At 38.6% G+C, this 22,144-nt stretch overlaps 1 protein-coding gene across 3 annotated transcripts in view; it reads right to left on the bottom strand.

Moving 5' to 3' along the window:
• Positions 1–22,144, bottom strand: part of EXOC6 (exocyst complex component 6) — an 82,876-nt gene that overhangs the window by 39,108 nt on the left and 21,624 nt on the right. For all 3 annotated transcript variants that reach the window (XM_074155192.1, XM_074155194.1, XM_074155193.1), the window contains exons 5-16: positions 21,580–21,625; positions 15,664–15,868; positions 14,638–14,793; positions 13,589–13,657; positions 10,183–10,266; positions 10,044–10,090; positions 9,292–9,412; positions 7,237–7,308; positions 6,456–6,553; positions 5,217–5,322; positions 1,743–1,852; positions 618–729 (exon numbers count right to left, since the gene is read on the bottom strand). In XM_074155192.1, coding sequence (XP_074011293.1) covers positions 618–729; positions 1,743–1,852; positions 5,217–5,322; positions 6,456–6,553; positions 7,237–7,308; positions 9,292–9,412; positions 10,044–10,090; positions 10,183–10,266; positions 13,589–13,657; positions 14,638–14,793; positions 15,664–15,868; positions 21,580–21,625 — 1,226 coding nt within the window. The remainder of the gene's footprint in view (positions 1–617; positions 730–1,742; positions 1,853–5,216; positions 5,323–6,455; positions 6,554–7,236; positions 7,309–9,291; positions 9,413–10,043; positions 10,091–10,182; positions 10,267–13,588; positions 13,658–14,637; positions 14,794–15,663; positions 15,869–21,579; positions 21,626–22,144) is intronic.

Here is a 22,144-nt window from a genome sequence, read left to right as displayed (position 1 = left end):
CAATAAACACACTGAACCAGGAGTCCTGGTGAAGAAACAGCACGCACAAACCTAATCCCATATTTTCACTGCAATTACTATAGAAAATTCTCATGTCTTAGAGTGAACTTAAATTTTAGATTTTTTGATCTGGTAGGTTCACTCTGAAACTTTAAACAGTTCATGTGAGAAAGATTTTCGACACACACCCCCCTTTCTTTATTTTAATAGGAAGAAAAAGAAACTCAACAATATGCCACTAATTGCTAGACAGGAGCAGAATGCAGGAACCTGCTCCGTACGCAGCCAAAGAAGTCAGAGTCTTTGGCTTGTTTCTTGCAAATCTCTGTTTATCATTCAGGAGAGAGAACTCTCCCACTGTCACCTCTCTCCCCAAAGGCACTCCTGGGTAAATGTATGTACTTCCGACTAGACTAACACTGGAACGTTATTCTTTATGTAACAGATACTGATGCTTCTTTATACTTCATCTTTCACCTCTTTACATTTTCAATTTTAAAGCAAATGTTACTTGTTTTTCTTACACAAATCTTAATAGCGTGGCTACATCTACAAAACTAACTTTAGCATTGATTGTCTTAAAAAGCACAGTTTTGAGTATGTGTTTTAAAACTTACCTCAGTTAAACCTATATGAGGTTTTTTAATTAGGTTCTGTAAACAACTACTTAGAGTTCTTGTAAGCAGCAAATTTGTAGCTTTTCTGAGCATATCATCTATTTCTGTTGAGCTGAAAAAAAAATTTATTTTTATAACTGTGCTGCACATGACAATAACTTGACAGTAATACTTAATATTTTTATATTTTGCCTGTAAAGGGGACTTTTCATGTTAAGACTTCCCTAAGTGCATTTAATTTCTGGTTGCTCCAAGTCTTCTGTGTTCTAACACACGGAACACCTCTTTCACTTACCAAATTATCCATTAACCGGATTTCAACACTGAAGCAAAACCTTTTTTTTTTTTTTTTTTATAATATATTTTGGACATGTTTATTGTCACAGCAGTTTGGAAAGAGTAATTTGTGGGTTTAATGAGTTACTGAGGAGGTCAACATGCACTCATTAGTACATGTAAATTATAAACAGTATCAATTAAGAATGTGTGAAAGCGAGTCGTTTACATCTTTACCAGTGCAGAAATGGGTGACCAGCCACAAATCCCTTCCAGATTTCAGATCTATGAATGTTATTTTTTTGTAATTAAAGCTAAGCTTTCGAAGGCCACAGGAGGAAACGCAAAGGGAGAATTGTGGTGTTTCCCATTGGAAAAAGATGCGATGAGAGAAATCATTGCTAAGGGAACGCAACACACCGAGAAGGGAAACCCCGCTCGAACTAATCAGGTACACTACACAATTATTTCTGGAACGGTCAGAAATCTGGAAATACTACTAAGCTGTTTTTTTTCAAATTTTACATGCTTTGTTAAATAAATAAAATCTCTAGATTATTCAAACAAGTCAATACTGTTTAAAAACCCCCAGCAGTGTCTCAGACTGCTCACCCTGCCCAGCTACCCTCACCCACACAGACACACACAGTGTATACTATATATATATATATGAAACATATGCTATAGCACGGGGTATCACAGATTAAATATAAAGAACTGTATATGTACATTATGAAAGAAATACAGCTAGCAACTACACAAGAAAACATATTTCCAATTTCATATATATCCTTAGGTCACCTGGAAGTTCTAGGTTACATGGCCACCTTCCCGACACTCTACGCTTACCTGCGGTGAAGTGACTCTGAAAACTTAAGGCTGGCATAAATAAATTCCTTCACCTGGATATAAATCTGAGGCACTGACTGAGACATTGGAAGCTTCTTTGGAAAGGATTGCTGTGAAAATAAAAGATAATACTATTGTACACTTGAAACTGATTCAAAGGAGAGCTTGGTATTACATGCCACAGTTAGAAAGCCACTTAACACTGTCAATATTTTAATCTATTTTAAACTTTTCTGTTCTTCATCAAACATAAACAGTGGTATGCATTGGGCTGACTTCTACATCTGTTTAAACCGCTTATAGGTAAAACAGAATGTTATCTCTTATTTAAATTACAATGAATTTGGGAGGCTTTATGTAATTTAAGATCCCTCTGTGGAAATCTATTTACAAACACACATTAAAAAACAGGTCCCAAACCACTTTTAATGTGAATGAACAAGATAGATCTAAGTGGGATGAGAGGTTCAAAAATGCAAACATTTGAAAGCAGTGGGGAAAAAAAGAAAGTTTGAGATGTTCAGTACATCTGGGAAATCTCAAAGCATCTTGACTATTTCTAGGCATGTATATTTACTATCATGCATTCACTTTCTCTCGATGGCTCACAAAACCAAAGCTTTTTTAATTCATTTCAACAATTTGGATTAACATGTGGGAAATACAAGTAGTCTGTAAGAATAAAATCATGTATCTTACTTCAATTTTAAAGCTGATGTTGTATTTGGGAGGACAAAAAGAAATACATTCAATTAAATTTACACATAACAAATAGGTATTTCTGCATTGAATACATAATTTTTGAAATCTGCAAGACATTTAATTTCTGTTCCCTCTGACTAATGCATGAGAAAAATAATTAACAATTGATACTGTCCCTGGAAAATTCCATTTCTCCTAAACCAAAAAAAACCCCACAAAAAACCATTTATCAACAGCAGCTCAACATTTGTATACTAAAAACCCAAGACAAAACATATTACCTTAACATTCGCCTGATAATACCTCTTTATTTAAGATCAGGTGGTGTGACAATTACGTGACAATTACTTTTATGTCATTTAACAGCGATAGCAAAACTTTTTTAACAATAAAATTTACTTCAAATATGTGTTCATCTGATTTAAGCAATTAATTTTTACACATAAAACAAGCGCTATTACATACAACTATTTCAGATCATTAAAATATTCTGTCAGCAAGGCTTGAGGCTCAGCCTTCATATATCCAACCATGGAAGAGAAGCAACTCTTTATCCTCTACCGTGTCCTGCCAATACAGGAGGACACAAAACCTTCTGTCTGCTTATTAGAGTCGGCAGCACGAAAAAAACCATCACACACAAGCCAATTGTTTCACTTCTGAATATAGAGTCAAATTAGGCAATATAATCAAACCACCATAGTTTGCCACATCCAACCTAAGCAGCAGAGCGCAGACCAGACTGTTTTGCCCCTCAGATGGGATTTGCTGTGTTAAACATTCAGCAGGTTCTGGTCACAAGTCTGCCTGGTGTGCTGCAAGCAACTCCTGTGATAAACTTACCTGTAACACGTGAGGGCGATTCATCCTGACCTACAGTTAAAAATGAGACACCCACTCACGTTTGTCTCTTTTTATACTAAATGGAGAGAAAGAGACATTTTCAAAGGGTAATTTCCCCTTAATCTGCAAAAGGCACCAGAGATGCATCAAATGGAATTAGCCCTCTGGGGTGTCTATTCCTCTCTCTACTGACTACACAAGCTCCCTCAGCGACTAGTCTGAACCTACAAATCTAGTTTTTAAATTTTTTTTTTTAAACATCAAAATGTAGATTATATTAACCCGCCCAATAGGACCTCCCGGTGTCTTACAGCCTGAGGCAACAGCAGAGAGGTGAAGGGGATGAGATTGTGAACAGCAACCGATAGCAGTGATGTTGGAGCGTTTATGAAGTTTCCCCTCCGTGTGATTCCCTGCAATCTAATAACACGTAAGGGAACACTGCAGCTTCCTTTCAACAAGGACACTTAATCATTCTTTCTCCTCTGTCCCACTGCCTAGCTGACAAAGTCTCTGAGTACAAAGAATATATTTCCCTGCTAGTGAAACAAGAGCTTTGTACTAATCATACATACGTGCATGTAATGACACGTGCCACACATGCATGCTGGTACATCAGACAGAGTGAGAGCTTAGCAGATCAAATTATTTAGTGCAAGTTAAAAATCTCTGCAATCGATTAGCAAAATATGTCCTGCTAAATAGCACCCAGGGTGTGGTATGCTTCCAACGTTGTAAGGGATTTCCATTCTGTTTATCTATTTTAATATTATAATGGCTAAGTAAATGAATTTGAGGGAGGAAAGCATCTACTAAGTACTCTGGAGCCTTATTCAAAAGTCAGCATAAACCCCACCTTTAGTTTTTCATTTTCACTGCAATACTGTATTAATGACACGCAGCTGTTACCTTTGCCTGGTAAATCCCCGGTGAATCATAGATTTTACTCTTAGAATCATAGGATTGTTTAGGTTGGAAAGACATTTAAGATCACCGAGTCCCACTGTTAACCCAGCACTGCCAAACCCACCACTGACCCATGTCCCTCAGCACCACGTCTGCCCGGCTTTTACATCCCTCCAGGGACGGCGACTCCACCACTGCCCTGGGCAGCCTCTTCCAAGGCTTGACAACCCTTTGGGTGAAGAATTTTTTTCCTAATATCCATCCTAATCCTCCCCTGGCACAACTTGAGGCCATTTTCCCTTGTCCTTTTGCAGATATCTGCAGCGATAGATGGTGTGCAGACCAGCTTCCCTCTACAACAGTTGCTCCCACTGCCATGAGGTTCCAAGGTTTAGCTCCCCCCTACAGACTCCATCACGGGCCTGTTATTCTTCATGGGTATGGCCAAACCCGTATTTGAAGAGCAGAACATATGAATCACCTTTCTGTGAAAGGAGTTTGCAGTGAAAGAACGGATGAGGCTATGAAAGAGTATCCCATTGGAATGCTGCTACAGCAGAATTATTCACAGTCTCTTCACACACGCCCCACATGCTCAAACACAAATAAGTCATTTTAAAAGTAAAACACAAAAGTTGCTCTCTCTAACAGATCCCTATTTTACACGTATTTTTGCAATACTAGAGCATATACCATACTATGAGTTACTAAACAAGAGTTGCAACAAAATTTAACTGAAGATAGACTGTATTATAATTACATAAAGACTGTATCAAGTGTATTATTAATTTGTTTACAAAACAACGGGTTTCATTATTCACTCAAACATCAGAGTAAATGACTAAAGCTTTAATTTTCATATTTATTTATGACTAGATAATTACACACAAAGAAGGTGATTTAGCCTCTTAATCTACCTAGCTTGTCAAATTTTAATTGCTTTTTAATTATAAAACACATTACTGTCCCAAGTGTCCTTAATTGGATTTCGACAAACTTTAATGACATAAAACTTTTCCTTACCTTATCAAGTTCTGGATCTTGAAAAGGAAATTTGCTTGTGACTATTTTGTATTCCTCTTCGTTTGCTACAGGAATAGGGCTGTAGTTGTCTGCTTCAAAAATATCCCTGGTGAAATAGTAAAGTGAAAAACATTTAGGACATGTAACTTATATACAGTACTTTCCAGTGTTAAAACATGTAAATGAATATAAATTTTATTACCACACTTAGACGTGCAGCTTCAAAAAGTTATGAGCTGCAATCACCATAATTTCAGACATCCACACTATTTTTAGATCAATTTGAAAGTGCCTTGTACGTGCTGACTCTTTATGCTGTGTCTAATCACAGAGAAAAAATAGCCGAGAGCATTTTAATATGTACGACTCAAAGCACAATACAGGAAAGGAACTTGAGATCAACTCGTCTGCTCTACGGTAAGCCATAACGAGACGCTAATTATGGCAGCCTACCTACACTTTGCCCCCAGTACAGCAGACACCCGTGTCTCCCTCGGGCACTGCGGCCACACACAGTCCACAGAAGGGACACCGAAAACTCCCACCGGGCACGTGGGCACAGCGCTAAGGTGTCCCCGGGGCTGTTCTGCTCCCCAGGTGACCGTGCTGGGAGGCACAGAGCTTGAGAACAGCGAGCGGCCAGTTTCATTTTAAGGTTTTCTGTAACACAATGTCACATCATTTAAGGTAAACAACTTCTGCACGTTTAGGCCTCACACCCGATCTGCACAGAGTCCCCCCCTGCTCTGCTCCTGGGTTCACAATTTACTCCATCAAAGGATTCCAAAGAATAGGTGGAAACCAACCTGCATTTTAAAAAAACAAGGACGTACTGGCAATGTCAGCAGTCTGTCAGGGAGACACGTGTATCAGCTACATGTAAACATGGAGACAACCTACACGAGGAAGCTAACGGCCTCTTGCAATAGCCTGGAGTTACTGGGTTCCTAATGAAGAGAAACAGACGTCTCCTGCACGTTTCTCCAGCAATGCCCACTGGAGACCCTCCTGCTCTCCGTCCCCTACAGAAGCAGCACTCGATGGCTCCTCTCCTAAATATTGGTTACATGTGGTTAATGTCTTATCTAATCTATCTAATATCTTATCTATCCAACCCGAAATTCATACACAATACCGAGTTAATAAATTCCTCCAGAATTACAACTCTATCAAAAAACCTTGAAGTTAGACAAAAACAACAGATGCTGTACAAAGGCACAACGATTTTGAAATACTAACCTGAACAGTCCAGACCACTTTTTAAGAAGCGTTTCATTGTACTGGTCTCTTATCTCAAATAAAAGATCAAATAGTCGGTTCACAGGAAAACCATAGCCCTAAGGTGTAAAAATGAAAAGGGTGGATAATTCAAGAACTAATACACTCAGTTCCTATCACATCCCTTCAGGACTCTGAGATGAGATTTATAATTCAATCTTGTCACTTCTATAAAACCAACCATAGTATTTTAAACACACCACTACAATTAGAAGATTATATATTAAATTCTTACCAAATACTTTATCCTATTCTTTCAGGTTTCAAGCAGAAATTTGTCCCATTTCTCTGTAACATTTTAGCTTGCTATTATGCATATAACTAATCTTTTTTATCAGTCTGTTAAATATTGCAAGAATACTTGCCAATGATGTTGACTTGGTCTTTCAGCTAGAGACTTAACCAGAAGTGGAATGCTATTCTTGCTAAAGATGAGAACTGAAGCATTTATAAAAGACAAAAACGTACAGAAAGTACAAAGCTAACATTGATTTTGCACATACATAACTGGATGCTAGCTGGATAGCCCAGAACGCAGACATTAAGTTGATAACACTGAAAAGGAGGAACCAAGGCAAGAAATACACGTATTTTTAAAATATTATTGTGTAATTTTGTTCTTGATTTGCATATGTGATTCAGAAAAACCCAAAGCATTGCAGTGACTCACCTAAAGGAAAAATTTAACTCTAGGAATTTCAGTTAAATTACTAATATACTAAAATACTAATATAGTACGTACCTGCAAAGTATCCGCAAATACTACAATGAGATTCTTCAGTTCCAGAACAAGGTCGGGATCACTACAATATGACTGAAAGTGAGAAATTCTGGTTTTGTTAACAGGATTTAAAATATGGGACACATGTTTGCAAAGGATATTAGCACAAAAGGTTAAACTCTCCAGCTTTATCCCTTTACCGGACTGATTGCCTTCGTGAAAAACAACTTACACTCACTGCTCTTCACTACAGCTAAATAAAAGTATTTGTTAAATTATTATATGAACTATCACTAATATAAAAGCTCAGTAAGTAAAGTAAAATATGAGATTCAATAAATATTAGTATGTTGTACTGAAATTCAAAATCAGCAAATGACGTTTCTTTCAGTGGCTCATAAGCACACACCAAAATGCTTTCTGAAATCACCCTCACAGAGGTTTCCACAGGACGTTCTTCTGAACCCTGAGCCTGGGTCTCACTAGGGCTACCTGCGCCCCCTCAGACAGTCACCCAGGGAACACTGTCTGTGCATGGGAAAACACTACAAAACGCTTTCTGAATAAATTCAAATTACAAATTTAATGGTAAAAAGTCAAGACATTAAGTTATTTATTAAATGACTAAAATTTGATTTTCAGAGGTGTGGAGTCCTACAACTAAGGCTTTCACCTCAGCTTCACTATTTGCAATACTGCGTAAAGTAAAAAAATATTTATATTAAAATAATTTAAAGCAGCGTAAGAATATAGTATTGGTTAGAGAGTAGATACATCTGTTTCACCTTTCTTTAATTTTTGCTTTTAGCACATTTCATTAAAGTAAGGGTGGGTTTAAAATACCTCATAAGACAACATACACTAAACATCAGTCTACTAGGATGGTGTTAGAAAGAGCTTGTCATAGAATTGGTTTTGATGGAAGTTATGCATTTTGAGAAGAAATAGTGATCAACCACACGAAAAGACATTGAAGAGTTCTTTAGAGATTACATTACTTAAATTACCATATTCTTACATAGGTGCATAAATCCATACACCGCCAATTAACTGGCATAGCATTTAGTTTAAAAAAATGGTGACTATATCTCAATTTATCCCAATCCTCTGAAATAAATTTAGAAGTATGAGAACATCTCAAGTACCACTGACCAGTAAAGGACCTATGTTAAAACTACAGTTGCAATCTGAACATCTTCCCCATTTTTCCTCTGTGTGTATGAAATGTAAAACATTCCTTGAATTAAAGATCAATTGTAATAAAAAGAAAAATAACATTGCATAAAGGAACTGCTTCTAGCAAACATTTAAAAAGGAAGGATGAAACTCTTCTATTTTTTCCCTGACAGTGAAAGTTGTACCAATAGTAAACTCTGAAGCAATTTACCATGGGTCAGCTGAGTGAACACTGGTACCCACTGCTCTTCCCAGAGAAATAAGAACCGGGATGCGGCTGCTCAGCATCACCGGAGCGAAGGCAGAAACATCACTTCAGGAGACACACTTTGAATATACCCAACTACTCCCTTGACACAGAATTTACATTCTAACGTCTGTGAAGATTTTTCTAATACCTTTACCTCAACATAAACATGTTACTACTATAGCACTGAAGGGATAGCTCCAAGGGGTCTGCTGGTAGAGTTTATTTTGGAAACACAGCATTTGGAATGATAATTAGGAACTATTTCCTGGTGGTGCTTTCAGAACTGAACTATTCAATCTGATCTAATGAAGAGGTCAGTTGAGACTAATGAGGAAGGATTGCAATAATAACAGCAGATTAACTCTGCATATTCTAAACTGCTGGACTAAGAGAAGGTTTGGAAGACCCAGTGAGTTGTAAATCAGCGGAGGATTATGCAAATAGCCCATGGCTGCGGATCACAGCCTGATACTGTTGGGAAAAACAAAAGCTTGGCAGGCTCCCTCCCAAATCTGAGCATTTTCAGTCACAAGGAAAAGAAAACGCAAGAGGGGTGTAATTTTTCACTTTGTTACTATCCCAGCTTTAAATATACAGAACTCTGAAGCAAGAGGATTCAAACGGCAATACTGATAAGGCTTCTCACTTACTGAGTGTGTCCTAAGAACAGCAATGATCTTGGAAAGGGCCATGTTCCAGAGTTCGTCCGTGTATGTTCGAGTTACCAGTCCTTGGGTTACATGTAAAATGTGGTCTTCTACTACAAAGAAACTAAAAGAAAACAATGCTTAAATTATTCACTTGTTTTCTAACGCTAGAGGAAATGCTACCTTTTCACACAGAAGCACAGCCAAATCTGTCCCTGCTTGTGCAGAGACCCTTTGGGAGGTTTGGTGTTCACTTTGATGACCCTCTGGAAGATTTGGTGTTCTGCTTTGTTTGGTGACCCTTTGGGAGGTTTGGTGTCCTGCTTTGTTTGGTGACCCTTTGGGAGGTTTGGTGTCCTGCTTTGTTTGGTGACCCTTTGGGAGGTTTGGTGTTCTGCTTTGTTTGGTGACCCTCTGGAAGGTTTGAAGTTCTGCTTTGTTTGGTGACCCTCTGGAAGGTTTGAAGTTCTGCTTTGTTTGATGACCCTTTGGAGGGTTTGGTGTCCTCTCTGCCCAGGATGAGATCAGAATGTGTAGTTTGTGTCACACCAGCTGGAGCCCCGGCTGCTGGAGGGTCCCTGTGGGGCACCGTACCCAGAGGATGCTCTTCCCCAATCAGATCAGCAACAACCACCCGTACGGTTTGTGTGGAAACAGAATCTTGCAGGAGAAAGTTTTTGGAGAATGGAAGAACAGAGGGTGAATGCAGAATCGGTATAGTAAAATTGAAACAAATCTCCATTTAGAAAACTTACCCTACAATTTGACTGAAGTATCTTCTATAGCCTTCTACTGTTTCATGCTTTCAGTGAAAAAGAGAACAAGTTTAGCAATAAAAATACCACCAAGTATGAGGCACAACCAAGTCAATGCAAAAACAAATGTATGGGTTACCATGCTTGACTGCGGCTGCAGAACTAATCTTGCTTGTTTCCTTCTTTGTTTTCTGTAGTAATTTTCAAATATTTCTCCATCACCCTAAAACAAGACAAAAGCAGTCAAAACAAGAACATTGTCTCAGTATGAAAAAGACATTTCTTAAATTAAGGGTAGAATTCTCTTAAACTAAGCCACATATTTTGCATTTATTCCACACGTAGGCCTCCAGCTGGCACCAGCAAAGTTTTGCATGCATGAAAAATGTAGAAATTATCTTTTTATTTTTAAAGTAGCCTACAGAATGTACTCTAAATAAAGATGTTGCTCATGTGCCTACATTTTGTCAAACAATATTATGCATTTAAAGCAACGCTTATGTTTTTATACTACAGCCTTTTTTGCTTATTCTCTTTGGAATTGGTAAATATGACAACTGTGGATTTGGATTTTTTTCCTATCACAGTCCTTGAAGACACAATACCCTCTGTGCCTAATGATTACATCGTGAGGAATTCAAGTGACATCTTACCCATCTCACCCATCAGATGACAATTCAGTAGAAACCATCAGTCCATCTGAAATCAGTGCTACATTGACCAATCTACCTACCGAACACAGTGTCATTCGTATGTGAGCAGAATAAAGCAGCTTAGCATTTTTAAGGTTTGGTTTTTACCTCATGAACCTATTATTAGGACAGTGCTATTCAAAATTCCATTACTTGGGCTTCCAAAAATGTTCGAATCAAATTATTACAGAAATTGTATATTACATAGTTAGCATTACTTACCTGACTCCTTCATTAGATATAGCAAAGAAGGCTTAAATGTAGTATTTTAGGTTCATAATGACTCTCTCATCACATTTAGAAATACTGCTAGCCTAACAAAATCTAAAAGTAAAAAAAGGGATTCAGCTTGAAAAAAAAGAACCACTTGAAACTGAGATGCAAATTTATTAAACACTTTCTGTTCCAGCAGGACTTTACAGAGCGTGCTGTAACTCGTGCTAACACCTCCTGAGCAGACACACGACCGTTTACCTCCAGCCCCCACAGTCAATGCCCCCCCGTTGCACAAAGCCCCTGCTGAACCCCACTCCCGACGCCAAATCTCTGCCCAGGCCTGGCACAAGCTTCTCAAGTGAAGGAGTAGCTGCTGTTCTCAAATCCCCACCAGAAACGGAGATGTAAAATACCTCATGATTATTTATAGACCACTCTATCCGATGCAAACAAGATCAGGAATTCAGGCATAACAACTATTTTAAACAGATGTTCTAAAGCAATCAGCAGAAAACAGCACCAACCCTGATGAGTCACCCACCGAATAAGCACAGGAAAGGGAAGATAAAACATACCCAAGCAATGCATTTTTTTGCCCAGCTTCCAAAGGTTCAGGAGTTTATATTGACAAAAACAATAAATCAGTTCACTCTGGTTATAAATCCTAGGAATAGTGCTCATATATCAAGTGTTGTTTCATACCATAGTTACATCAGTTTATACTGCTATATAGCATGTTGTTAAAAGGTAACGTCACATGCCAAAGGGATCAAGCATGTTTTCAACAGAATTTAAATATACAGCATCTCACACAATACATGGGCTAAAAAAAAGCTCTTCATGTATACATTGTCCAGAAGTTTCTAGTCTAAAGAAAGGTTACTTGCCAATAGATACAGTCTATGTGTGCTACGTGTGTGTCTTGTAATCACCAGGTTGCAATTAAGAGTTATGTAGTATTCTGAGGTATATAAAATACTGCTTTCTTCTTAAATATGAAGAAGCAGAGTAGAAAACATTTGTCCTGCATAAAAATAGACTATTTTCTACAGCTTTGTAGCAGAGAGGGAATTCACTAAGAAGGTGATGTTTACTGTGAGGCAAGTCCTCGATACAGAAGTGCAATGAGTAGACACCTGGTATCGACTCCCCTCCTTTGCTGTCATCATGAAGTCATCTGAACTCCAAAGCCATGGAGGTAAACGAGGTCTCCAAGAAGTGGTTAATGCACAACTCTTGATAATGCTACCAGGGCTTGTTAATTAGCTAATGTTGGTAGGAAAGACAGAAGCCCTACTCTGAAGACATCAACAACCCTGTTTTCCAAGGGGTTGAGGACCTTCGATATCAGAGCACCATCCGAGTTGTTTTCTGTCTCCAGGAAATTTGGAATCTGGCAAACTTCCTGTGCAAACCCAAAGACTATCTCCTTGGATCAAGGATCCAACATCAGGATTCTTGTCGAAGTGAAGAACATAATCATATATTACTTTTACATGTGATATATAAATTTTACTTCCTGTTCTCTTATTATACTAAAGAAAGAATAAGAAGTTGATGTCCACTGGTATATTTAACTTTACATGTTCTTTTTCATATATTATTTCACACTTATTTCCTCTGTAAAAAGAAAGAGTCTCTTTTTTAACTCTTTTTTAATGGTTCTGGCAGCTGTCTTTCTGTCCTTCCTGTTCTTTTCATTGAGATGAGTAATTACTGACATAATTACTGATGCTTTTGTTTGGATTCCTCCTTAAAAAGAAAAAAGTAAAAGCAAAATAACCCTTTTAACGTTATTTCAAGAGATAAACTTCCATGTTTCACAGCTGCAAAGACTCCATAGAAAGAAGATAACCCAGCCCAAATGCTTGAAGCCAGGTCCAGCTGAGATTGCAGGATTAGCAATACTTAAAAAGTACTTCATCTATATGTCCTTGGTACTTATTCTGTAAGTAATCTGGCTTCAAAAGTAACTGAGACATAGAAAAGGTGAGAAAACAATAAATAATTTGTTACCAAGTTTCCCCAAAAAAAAGTTTTCATCACAAATAAAAGTTTGTGCATTGTATTTCTTTTACAGCAGCCAAAAGCAGCTGTTGTGTCTCTGCCAGGGAATCCAACCTACTCTGCCCGAGCACAGCCCGTCACCATCCACAGCCTTCCCTGTCTCTGCCAGGGAATCCAACCTGCTCTGCCCGAGCACAGCCCGTCACCGTCCACAGCCTTCCCTTGATACTTCGCTCTACGGTTCTCATTTCCACGGGATTCAGACCAGATACTCCTATGTTTTGTAATATTGACCGTCACCCCTAAGCATCTGGGTACCATGGAACGCTTGGGGGAACTGCAAAAGTGCCAACACCGCTATTGAGGCAGACACGCACATTTTACATAAACTCTTAAGAACACTTACGCAATTAATGTCTTGCTGTGTCTCCTTTATTATATGTGCAAAATAAAACATGCGGTCGTGCCCCGAGTATCCATACCCCACCCGCCTCAGCTGGTTCACTGAGAACTACTACTACTACTAGAAGCGGTATGTTTGCTTGAGAACTACGAGAGTATGAAAAATAAGACAATGAACATTCAGCTTCAAAAAGTAAAATATCTTTTTGAAGTCACCTTAATACATACCAAAACTGAGTAGATGTGCAAACACCTATAGACTGGAGAAAAGTCTACAAGATCTTGAGCAGTTAAAATCTGAAGAAGGAAAGCAGAAAGAAAATTATATAAAGCATAAAAATCATACAATCTGCAAAATGTGATACATTACCAGCAGAACATGTCCCCCTAATAAATACTTCATAAGACATCTTACTGGTAAAGAATTATCCTTCCTTCTACATTCTGGTTTAGTACCTTTAATTTTACAACTGCTCAACTTGCTTTCTTAAAAATTTGGAGATTTAGGGGAGGATTAGTAGTTCAGCAGAGTGTAAAGTTAGCAGACTGACGAATCTAAAGTTCAGATGAATATGGGAATACATCAGGGTTGAACACAGAAACATGCCCAAATTGAGACCAGCAAAAGCCAACTCTGTTGGCAGGTTTTATGGCTAGTAAAACTACTGTTTTCATAGAAAGTGGCAGGAGTTTACTTTAATGACTTGAAAAGTAACTGCATCAGTCTTTTTGCCAGTTATTTCAGGACCCAAAACTGGATGGGTTCTATCCCCTCCCTTTGTATTACAGTACTAGATTTCATCTGTGTTACAGGACCAAGCTCCTTTCACTGTGTTTTCAGAGCACCAGATTTAAAGGTCTAAATACTTGCTGTTTTATTCCATTTATGAATACTGAGCATTTGATAGCTGAAAGAGTTCTAGCACAAGCTGAAGTCCTCCACACAGAAATGCTGGCTTCAGCAATAGCAGAATATTCCAGGGGGCCACATATCATCTACAGTGGGCAGACACTGTATAATGTAAATTGCAACTGCATTTCAGAATAATTACAAGTTTGAATGTCCCCAAACATGATGCTAAAGCTCCCATTAATACCACTAATATTTTGGCACTATTTCCTCTCTCTAAACCACTAATCTGGACTGGTGTACCTTGAAGGCGCCTCTGGTCCTTCCTAACTAACCTTGTCCATCTACAGAGAGCACACTGCAAGTTTTGCTCAATAAACCTACACAAATCACTTTAAATAAGACGTACTCATTAGTACAAAGTTACCTCTTCTTCATGTTCATCATCTTCTTCAAATGTCCGCTTCAATGTCATTTCATTTTTGGATTCCAAAATCCTGCTTCTACCTAAATGCATATTGCGGCCATAGCTCACATTATTCTGCTTCTGAAGGGCGGTACTGAAGGTTTTCTGCTGCTGAGCCTGTTTTAAAAGTAGCACCAATAAAGAGGGATGTAATGCAAACTTCATCACTGACGAAATGTTTCGCTATGACACGAAAACCAGGCGGTGCTATTGACCACACACCAGTGTCACTGCAAGATGTGTGCTCTCAGCCCACACCAATGATCGTCCTTCATCGATTTGGGATGATAAATTACTTCAATAGCTAATTTCTGCATAATTTTTCCCTAATCCTCAGAATGCAAATTTAAAGGTAGAAAAAAATTAAACAAATAATCTGTAATTTTCCTGATCATAAAGAGCAAACATAGAGTTGATATTTAAACAAAGTACAGTTATCACAGAGTTCCCAGCTACTTGTTTGCTGTCTTCAGTTAAGCCTTCACGAGCAGGCAGCTGCAGGAGCCAAATGCACTATATTGTCTTTACTACTGAAAGAAACGCAAGAAAGACGGGCAGTATAATCTCGAGATTAAGTTTCATTTATAATAATCAATGCTGCGTTTCACAAGAACCTTAGATGACAAAACAGCAACTTGAACTCTGCCCGACAAAAAGTCAGATGAAAACTTTACTTGCTTTCCAAGTAATTGTTAAAAGCCTTGACTGTTGTAAAGCTTGCCCAGTACCGGTGCTGTCAAGAGGCAGGTTATTTGTGATGGGAAGGGGCTCCAGCTGTCCCCATTCCACCCCGGCTCTGCACCCGCTCTCCCGGGGAGAATAACACACCAACGCCATGCCTGTGCCACCAGGCAGTTATTTCAGCATCTCAAAGGTCTGTGTGATGACTATAACCCTCAGACAAACCTTCTGGGCTAACCTGAGACTCTCCACACCGGTGTTCCCGGTGGGTAACAGGACTGACGTCAGGCGGGTAGGTCGGCTTACCTGCTTCATGGCGGTTTCCCCAATTCTGTCAGAATGCTTTCGAATGCTCTCCAAGAAATCCTTGAGATCCGACATGGATATTTCTTTTATTTCTTCACGCAGTTTTGGAAGATTTTCTATCATTATCTGGCAAAAACGGTATTGGCTAACTCTAGGAAGGTACAGATTTTCTAGCTGTTCCATTGTTTTTAAAGCAGAATAGTACCTACAAAGAGACCAAAATCAAATTATGTAGCTTCTTATCAAATTTTAGTAAAATACTTTGTTTATCAAATATAGGATATCAATATCATACAGACAATCAATATATATCTAATGAAATTACCCTACTCTTGGAAAAACTAAGAAACAAAAGGTCATCCACATAATGCCTTAGTTTGGGAAAAAACAGTGAACTGTCAGAGTGACTCATTCAAGTGAACACTGTAAGTCAGCTGTTCCGATCACTAGATTCCTAACAACACATGAAGCATCTTGTAGAATGGAGGCACTAAAATCATAACAATTATTTTCCCTCCTAGATTGAACTTATTCGGGTTTTTTAATGAGTTCTTTTTTTTTTGAAACACAAATTGCCAATCACCCAACAGCGCAGTATATGCATCGAACGATGAAAAAAAAGTCTTGGAGAAGTGTGCCTGCGTGTGTCTGCCTTCTTTAGGTACATGTGAACACACACACACCCCCTCCTTCCACCACATTCCCTTCTCTTCCTGAAAGTCCTACATAAGCAGCATTGGAAAATTACCAAATCATTTTGAGAGGGAAAAGCCGAATATGTGCAAAGTCCCTTCGGCTGTTGAAGAAAACCTGGAAAAGCATCTTTTCCAGTTCTTTTGTTTGTGGATATTACTTTGTAGATACAGTGAGTAAACAATTTCAAACTGAAATACAATTCAAGCTGCTGGTTCCCCTTCTGCAGACAAGCAATAATGGATTATTAATACTTCAGGCATAACTTTTTGTTCCATTCTGAAATAAACACACTGGTTTGAATTTTCTCAATCAGACATCTCTAAGCTAACAGTTCTCATAGCTGGAGGATGGGAAAAATCTTCCCTTTTATTCCAGAACACAACTGCTTTCAGGAGACTGCAAATAAAGAGGTTTCAAGTGTAAATTAGGAGCTTTTGTTTATTATATACTTGGTTTATACAAAATATACATAAGGCGTCAGGAATGTTGCAGATAAGAAGCCGTCTGGGGGGTTTATGTGTGTGGTTTTTGTTTTTTTAAATAGTAAATGACGAAGAGTGCCACATGGTGAGACTTCTGGTGAATAAAACCATAATAGCATCAAAATCGTATAAAAGGTTTTTATTTAAATTATACAGATCAGCTTATCAGAACACTGTTAGTTCATCTGGAAGGTTTTTGACTGCTGTCTCTAAGATCAGAATTAGCATAATCCATTTTAAATCCATTCTAGAGCCCCTTACTAATTATATATATATGGAGCTCAGGACCCTGCCCTTTTAACATCTGTTCTGATAAAACACTGAAGTCTTATTAATTTGAAGGTCAAATGCAGGTCAGGATTTAAACAAAAAAGTTTTGCATATTATTTCATGGAATGATATATTTCTATATTTTGCTTTAAAAACTTTCCGTAGATATAACTTAATGCTGAAGTTTTTGACAACAATATTATTAGCTCTCATCCTATATTATCAATCACATAAGGTAAAGGTTGCCCATTTGGCTACAAATGAGTTAAGGAAGTATCTTCAATGTTATTTTTTTCATATAAATATGGCAGTCCTCCGTCTATTCTTCTGAGCTAATCTTGTAAGAATATGTTCCCCAACACAAAATTTATAACGTAAGCTTTGACATTGAAGACACAAGTTTGAAACACCCATAGAGGTCCTATGATAAGACTGTCCAGAACTGATCCATCTTGTCATCAGAACCAGAACGTGGTAGGATGGTCTTTACTAACGTTTCCAAACTATAAAAATGGAAACTTCTAAAACCAAAACCACAAAAAACCCCAGACCCTCAAAAAACCCCACAAACCAACAAAACCCCCAAAAGATTAATATAAGTGTTTTGTATCATCTTATTCTAAAATTTAGCTGGCATTTTACAAAAGACCCAAGGCCCAGATACTGAGTAGTCAGGTCTGTATTAGAATTTGAAACATCAACACACAAAAAATCCAAAGAAAAAGAAAGTGACCATTACTTTAGAGTACGCAAGGTATTAAGTTATGTTTTATATGACAGAGAGAACTTTTAAGATTTTTATCAGTGAAGTGTCATTTGGAGGCAGTTAAGAGAAATACTGTAACTTACTAAAAAAGCCCCATCAAGTTAAAGTAGAGCAGTCAAGAAGTCACACAGGACAGGAGCAAGGTGAACTCACAGGCTGTGGATTTTACTGAGAATAACACATTTGTACACAAGTCATTCATCTGAAACTTCTGTAAACTGAGTCAAAAGCTCAGTATGTCTGAAAATGAGATTAAAGAGCTGCTGTGTGAAAAACACATCTGTGAAATGCCTTTTTCATTCATAACGATGCGATACGAGATTTTTTAAAAAATAGAAATTATCAAACAAATACAGTTGTGAGAACCACGAGAAAGAAAGCAGCTGACAGTTCAGTATCAAATATATATTTTGATGGGTTTTTTTCCAGATTCACGATGCCTCTGGGAAACACTGATTTGTAGTTGGTAAAATCCAGTGCTTCATTTTGACGTGGCTCCAAAGCAATGCAGGAAACCAAAGTCAAATCACCATCGGTTTTACCAGTTCTGGTATCTTTCCATACAGACATGGATAGAACCAAATTATATAAATGATGACATTTTCCTATTTGCATCCTTTATGTCTTCAGGTTTATTTGAATGTTTGGAAGGTTTATGCAAAAAAAGGCTGCATGACTGCCTGGGTGAGACTCAGTAACCTGATTAACTGATCAACTCTTTCCCACAGTTCAGAAGAAAGCTTGTAGTAAGGTCAGAAAACAAATCCAAGTCTTTCAGGACAAAAAGCTCACTCTAAAAGACCATACTCTTTCTTTAGCCATTCTCACAGTAGATTCAAGAAGATTTGGCAACAACCTTAGCAGATTGATTTATTTAATTATTTTCATTGTATGGTGGGTTTGGGTTTTTTTTGTAATACTTGTTGTGGAAGGAGACTTGCAAAAACACCAGTTCTAACAATTCCAAATGAGAACACAATCTCTGGAAGCAGCTGGGAACGTTCTCCAGAGACACAACAAAATGGAAACGCACAGGCCAGGGTAACAGAGTGGTATAAAATGTGTGATGATCTTATCTCCGACTTAAAATTAAAGACCGAGGTGGTTCGATCTAAACGCAGAGCCGCCAGGAGGTGCCTGGGGGAGCGGTGGAGAACCCACGCCTCTCCTTGTGCTTCGGAGCTGAGACTCCAAACCCTCCATAACTCTTCCCAGCCGATTGTCTCTGTTCAGAGCGGATTCCACAGCTACTTCCTCTCACAACTATAGTTCTTGTCAACTTGTGTTATGCATGGCTCAGGAGACAGATAAATAGGATACAGAGCCTTTCACCTCTAGGTCATCAGTTCAAACACAGCCCATGTTCATCGGGACCAAAAGTTGCTCTCAACAGATGGCTTTTTGGACTCCTCAGCAAACCTTCCTTCCACCTGCAGAAACCAGTATGTATTCCAGACCCAAAGTCCTGCATTATCGTAAAAGGTGCCTGCTATGGAGACAGGAAATGGAATTCCAGTCTTTATCCTAAAACAACTGTCCCCCAAAACATAGAACAGCCACACTTTCTTCTTCCCTTCCTTTCAACGTTAGAAATTCATAGTGCAAGACTGTAAGACAATGAAATAAGAAAATATATTCTAAAAGGCTGCAAGCAGAGAAAGTCAACAGAAAAGGTCTTTTTTTAAGACACCAATGAAAGCTTTGCTGCAATGACAAACCAGTGTCATGGTTTAACCCTGACCAGCAACCAGGAGCACACAGCCCTTCACCCACTCCCCTGCCCTGCTCAGTGGGATACAGGAGAACGGGGGAAAAAAGGAAACCTCCTGGGCTGAGATAAAGACAGCTTAATAGAACAGTAATGGACGAGAAGAAAATAATAACAATAATGATAAAAGAATACACAAAACGAGTGATGCAATACAACTGCTCCCCACCCGATGGACTGGTTGCCCAGCCTGTCCCGAGCAGCAATCATGGGTTCCTGCCCCCCGGCCAGCCCCCATTTATACACTGAGCAGGACGTCTATGGTATGGGATATCCCTTTGGCAGCTCGTCCTGCCTGTGCTCCCTCTCAGCTTCTGTGGGAAGCTGAAAAAGTCCTTGACTTGATATAAGCACAACTTAGTGACAGCTAAAACAGTACGTGTTATCAGCAATATCCTTGTACTAAATCCAAAACACAGCAGACACCAGGAAGAAAACTAACTCTATCCCAGCTGAAACCAGGACATCAGTGAAGGTTTATGAGAAAAATTATCTTTGCCTAAAATAAACAGTCCTCATTGTTTTGTTGAGACATAGCCCGTGGATGCTCCTCTCTCTGACCTCCAGGAAAGCTTCACAGCAAACTGAGACAGGTCCGTTCTGAAACTCCCCGTACCCGCACACAGCAGCTATCAGGTCTGTGCGCTGGTGCTGTGGGTGTCCTCGCTACTGCTCCATCACTTCCTGAGAACAGCCAGATACACCCACTCTTTGGATTTGTTGCCTGCGCAGCCACAAGGAATTACCATTTGAATCACCTGTGAGTTCCAGGGGCAGCCACCTCTGGCTGTATTACAGGGAACTGTCAGTCACAGGCAGAACAGTAACTGCAGCGTAGCTAATGAGAGATGTCTGAGCTGGAGCAGTAGCCTGCAGCAGGATCTAAACCTCCTGCGCTCCACGTGATTTCAAGCTACGGTACATCAAAGCCATGGCATCTCCCCACTCCCTTACATCTTTTTACGGTATGACAATGACACGTCCAAACCCCTCAATTCAGTGCATCGTCCTTTGACTTTTAAGACTTCCTGCCTGGCAACTCCTTCCACAGGGAAATTATTAGATCTGAGTCTCTTAAATAATAGAAATTTAGTTTTAGATTTAAAGAGGACTGATGGTATCTCAGAAAGCGTATCAACCCTGGGGTGGGCATGTACCAGGTGCCAGGCCCCAGTGGGACAGGGTGACAGCCCCAGAGGGACAGGAGCAGCCAAGCGGCCGCAGAGAGAACTGGGGACACTGGGGTTACCCACTTATTGGGGCCCTCTGAGAAGATGGAAAGTGAAGGCACAACAGAGGAAGGAGCAACTGGACACCTACCAGTTAGAAACCATTACTCTAGAAATTTATTTTTAATTATGGTTTTAATTTTTTTAACATGTCAATTTGTCACAGAGGTAAAAAAATCACCCAAACCACAACACATTTTCTGCACTTCATTCTCATAGTCCCACGTACACAAAAGATTAGCACAGAGATACCAGATAGGTCTAAAGAAAGGTATATGGAGTTAAATGTCCTGTTTTCTTGGATTATGAATTTTATTTAAATACATCATGATAGATTAATCAGGTATCGATGTACTCTGAAGGATCTTTACTCCCTAAGGATCTTATTATTCTTGCTTCTTAATCTGTTTTAAGTATTAAAAAAATAACACACTTCAGATTTTATAACCATAATTTCACTGCATGTCATGCTTATTGAAGTAAACATTATTTTTCATGGCAATCTATAAGCTCCTACAATTGTTTATATTTAATACTACATTTGTTCACTTGCAGTGACATTCTTGAAACACAGAGAAAGTGTTATGAAGACTACACGTACCAAGCCACAGGACTTAGGATACTTTCTTGTCTACATTAGTGTTTGTTATTCTATCAGTTTACTTACAAATGTTGTATATTACTCATAGAATTAAGTTCACTCACCTTTTTACATTCATCTGTTCTTTTAGTTTGCTGTACATTTCCAGCACTGCATAAAAACAAGCAGATTAACCCATGGATCTTATTGTGGCTTTAGTTAATAAAAGAGGAAAATATATACTGTAAAGGACAAAATAAACCATAGAAAAGGATATGCTAAATTTACCTTATTTAATTCCAACAGTAATATAAATGTGATAAAACTAGTAAAAACAAGTTCTAGAATGCAGCTGAGAAAGGAAAAAGAATTGAACTCTTAATAGCTTTTAAATAATAAAGAATTAAGATGAAACAAAACAGTAGACACTGTATGTGTGGAGCACATCCATTCACTCAGTACAGACATAACTTTATCTGCGTTACCTGTCTATGACCTGTCTCCATTAAATGGCAACAGTACCACCTACTGTACTCCTGACAGGTTAACAACGAGACTTCACAAAGAAAAATTCTCCAATCTGTTTTACACCAATATTCCAAACAGGACTAAACAGCTCTTATAGAGCTGTGTGCAGTCCTATAATCTACCTTTCTGAAACATCATTTACAGCCCTTATGTTTTATTTAA

Source organism: Numenius arquata, chromosome 10, assembly GCF_964106895.1.
Source record: "Numenius arquata chromosome 10, bNumArq3.hap1.1, whole genome shotgun sequence".
Lineage (NCBI taxonomy): Eukaryota > Metazoa > Chordata > Aves > Charadriiformes > Scolopacidae > Numenius > Numenius arquata.
This window is presented reverse-complemented; position numbering and strand designations above follow the sequence as displayed.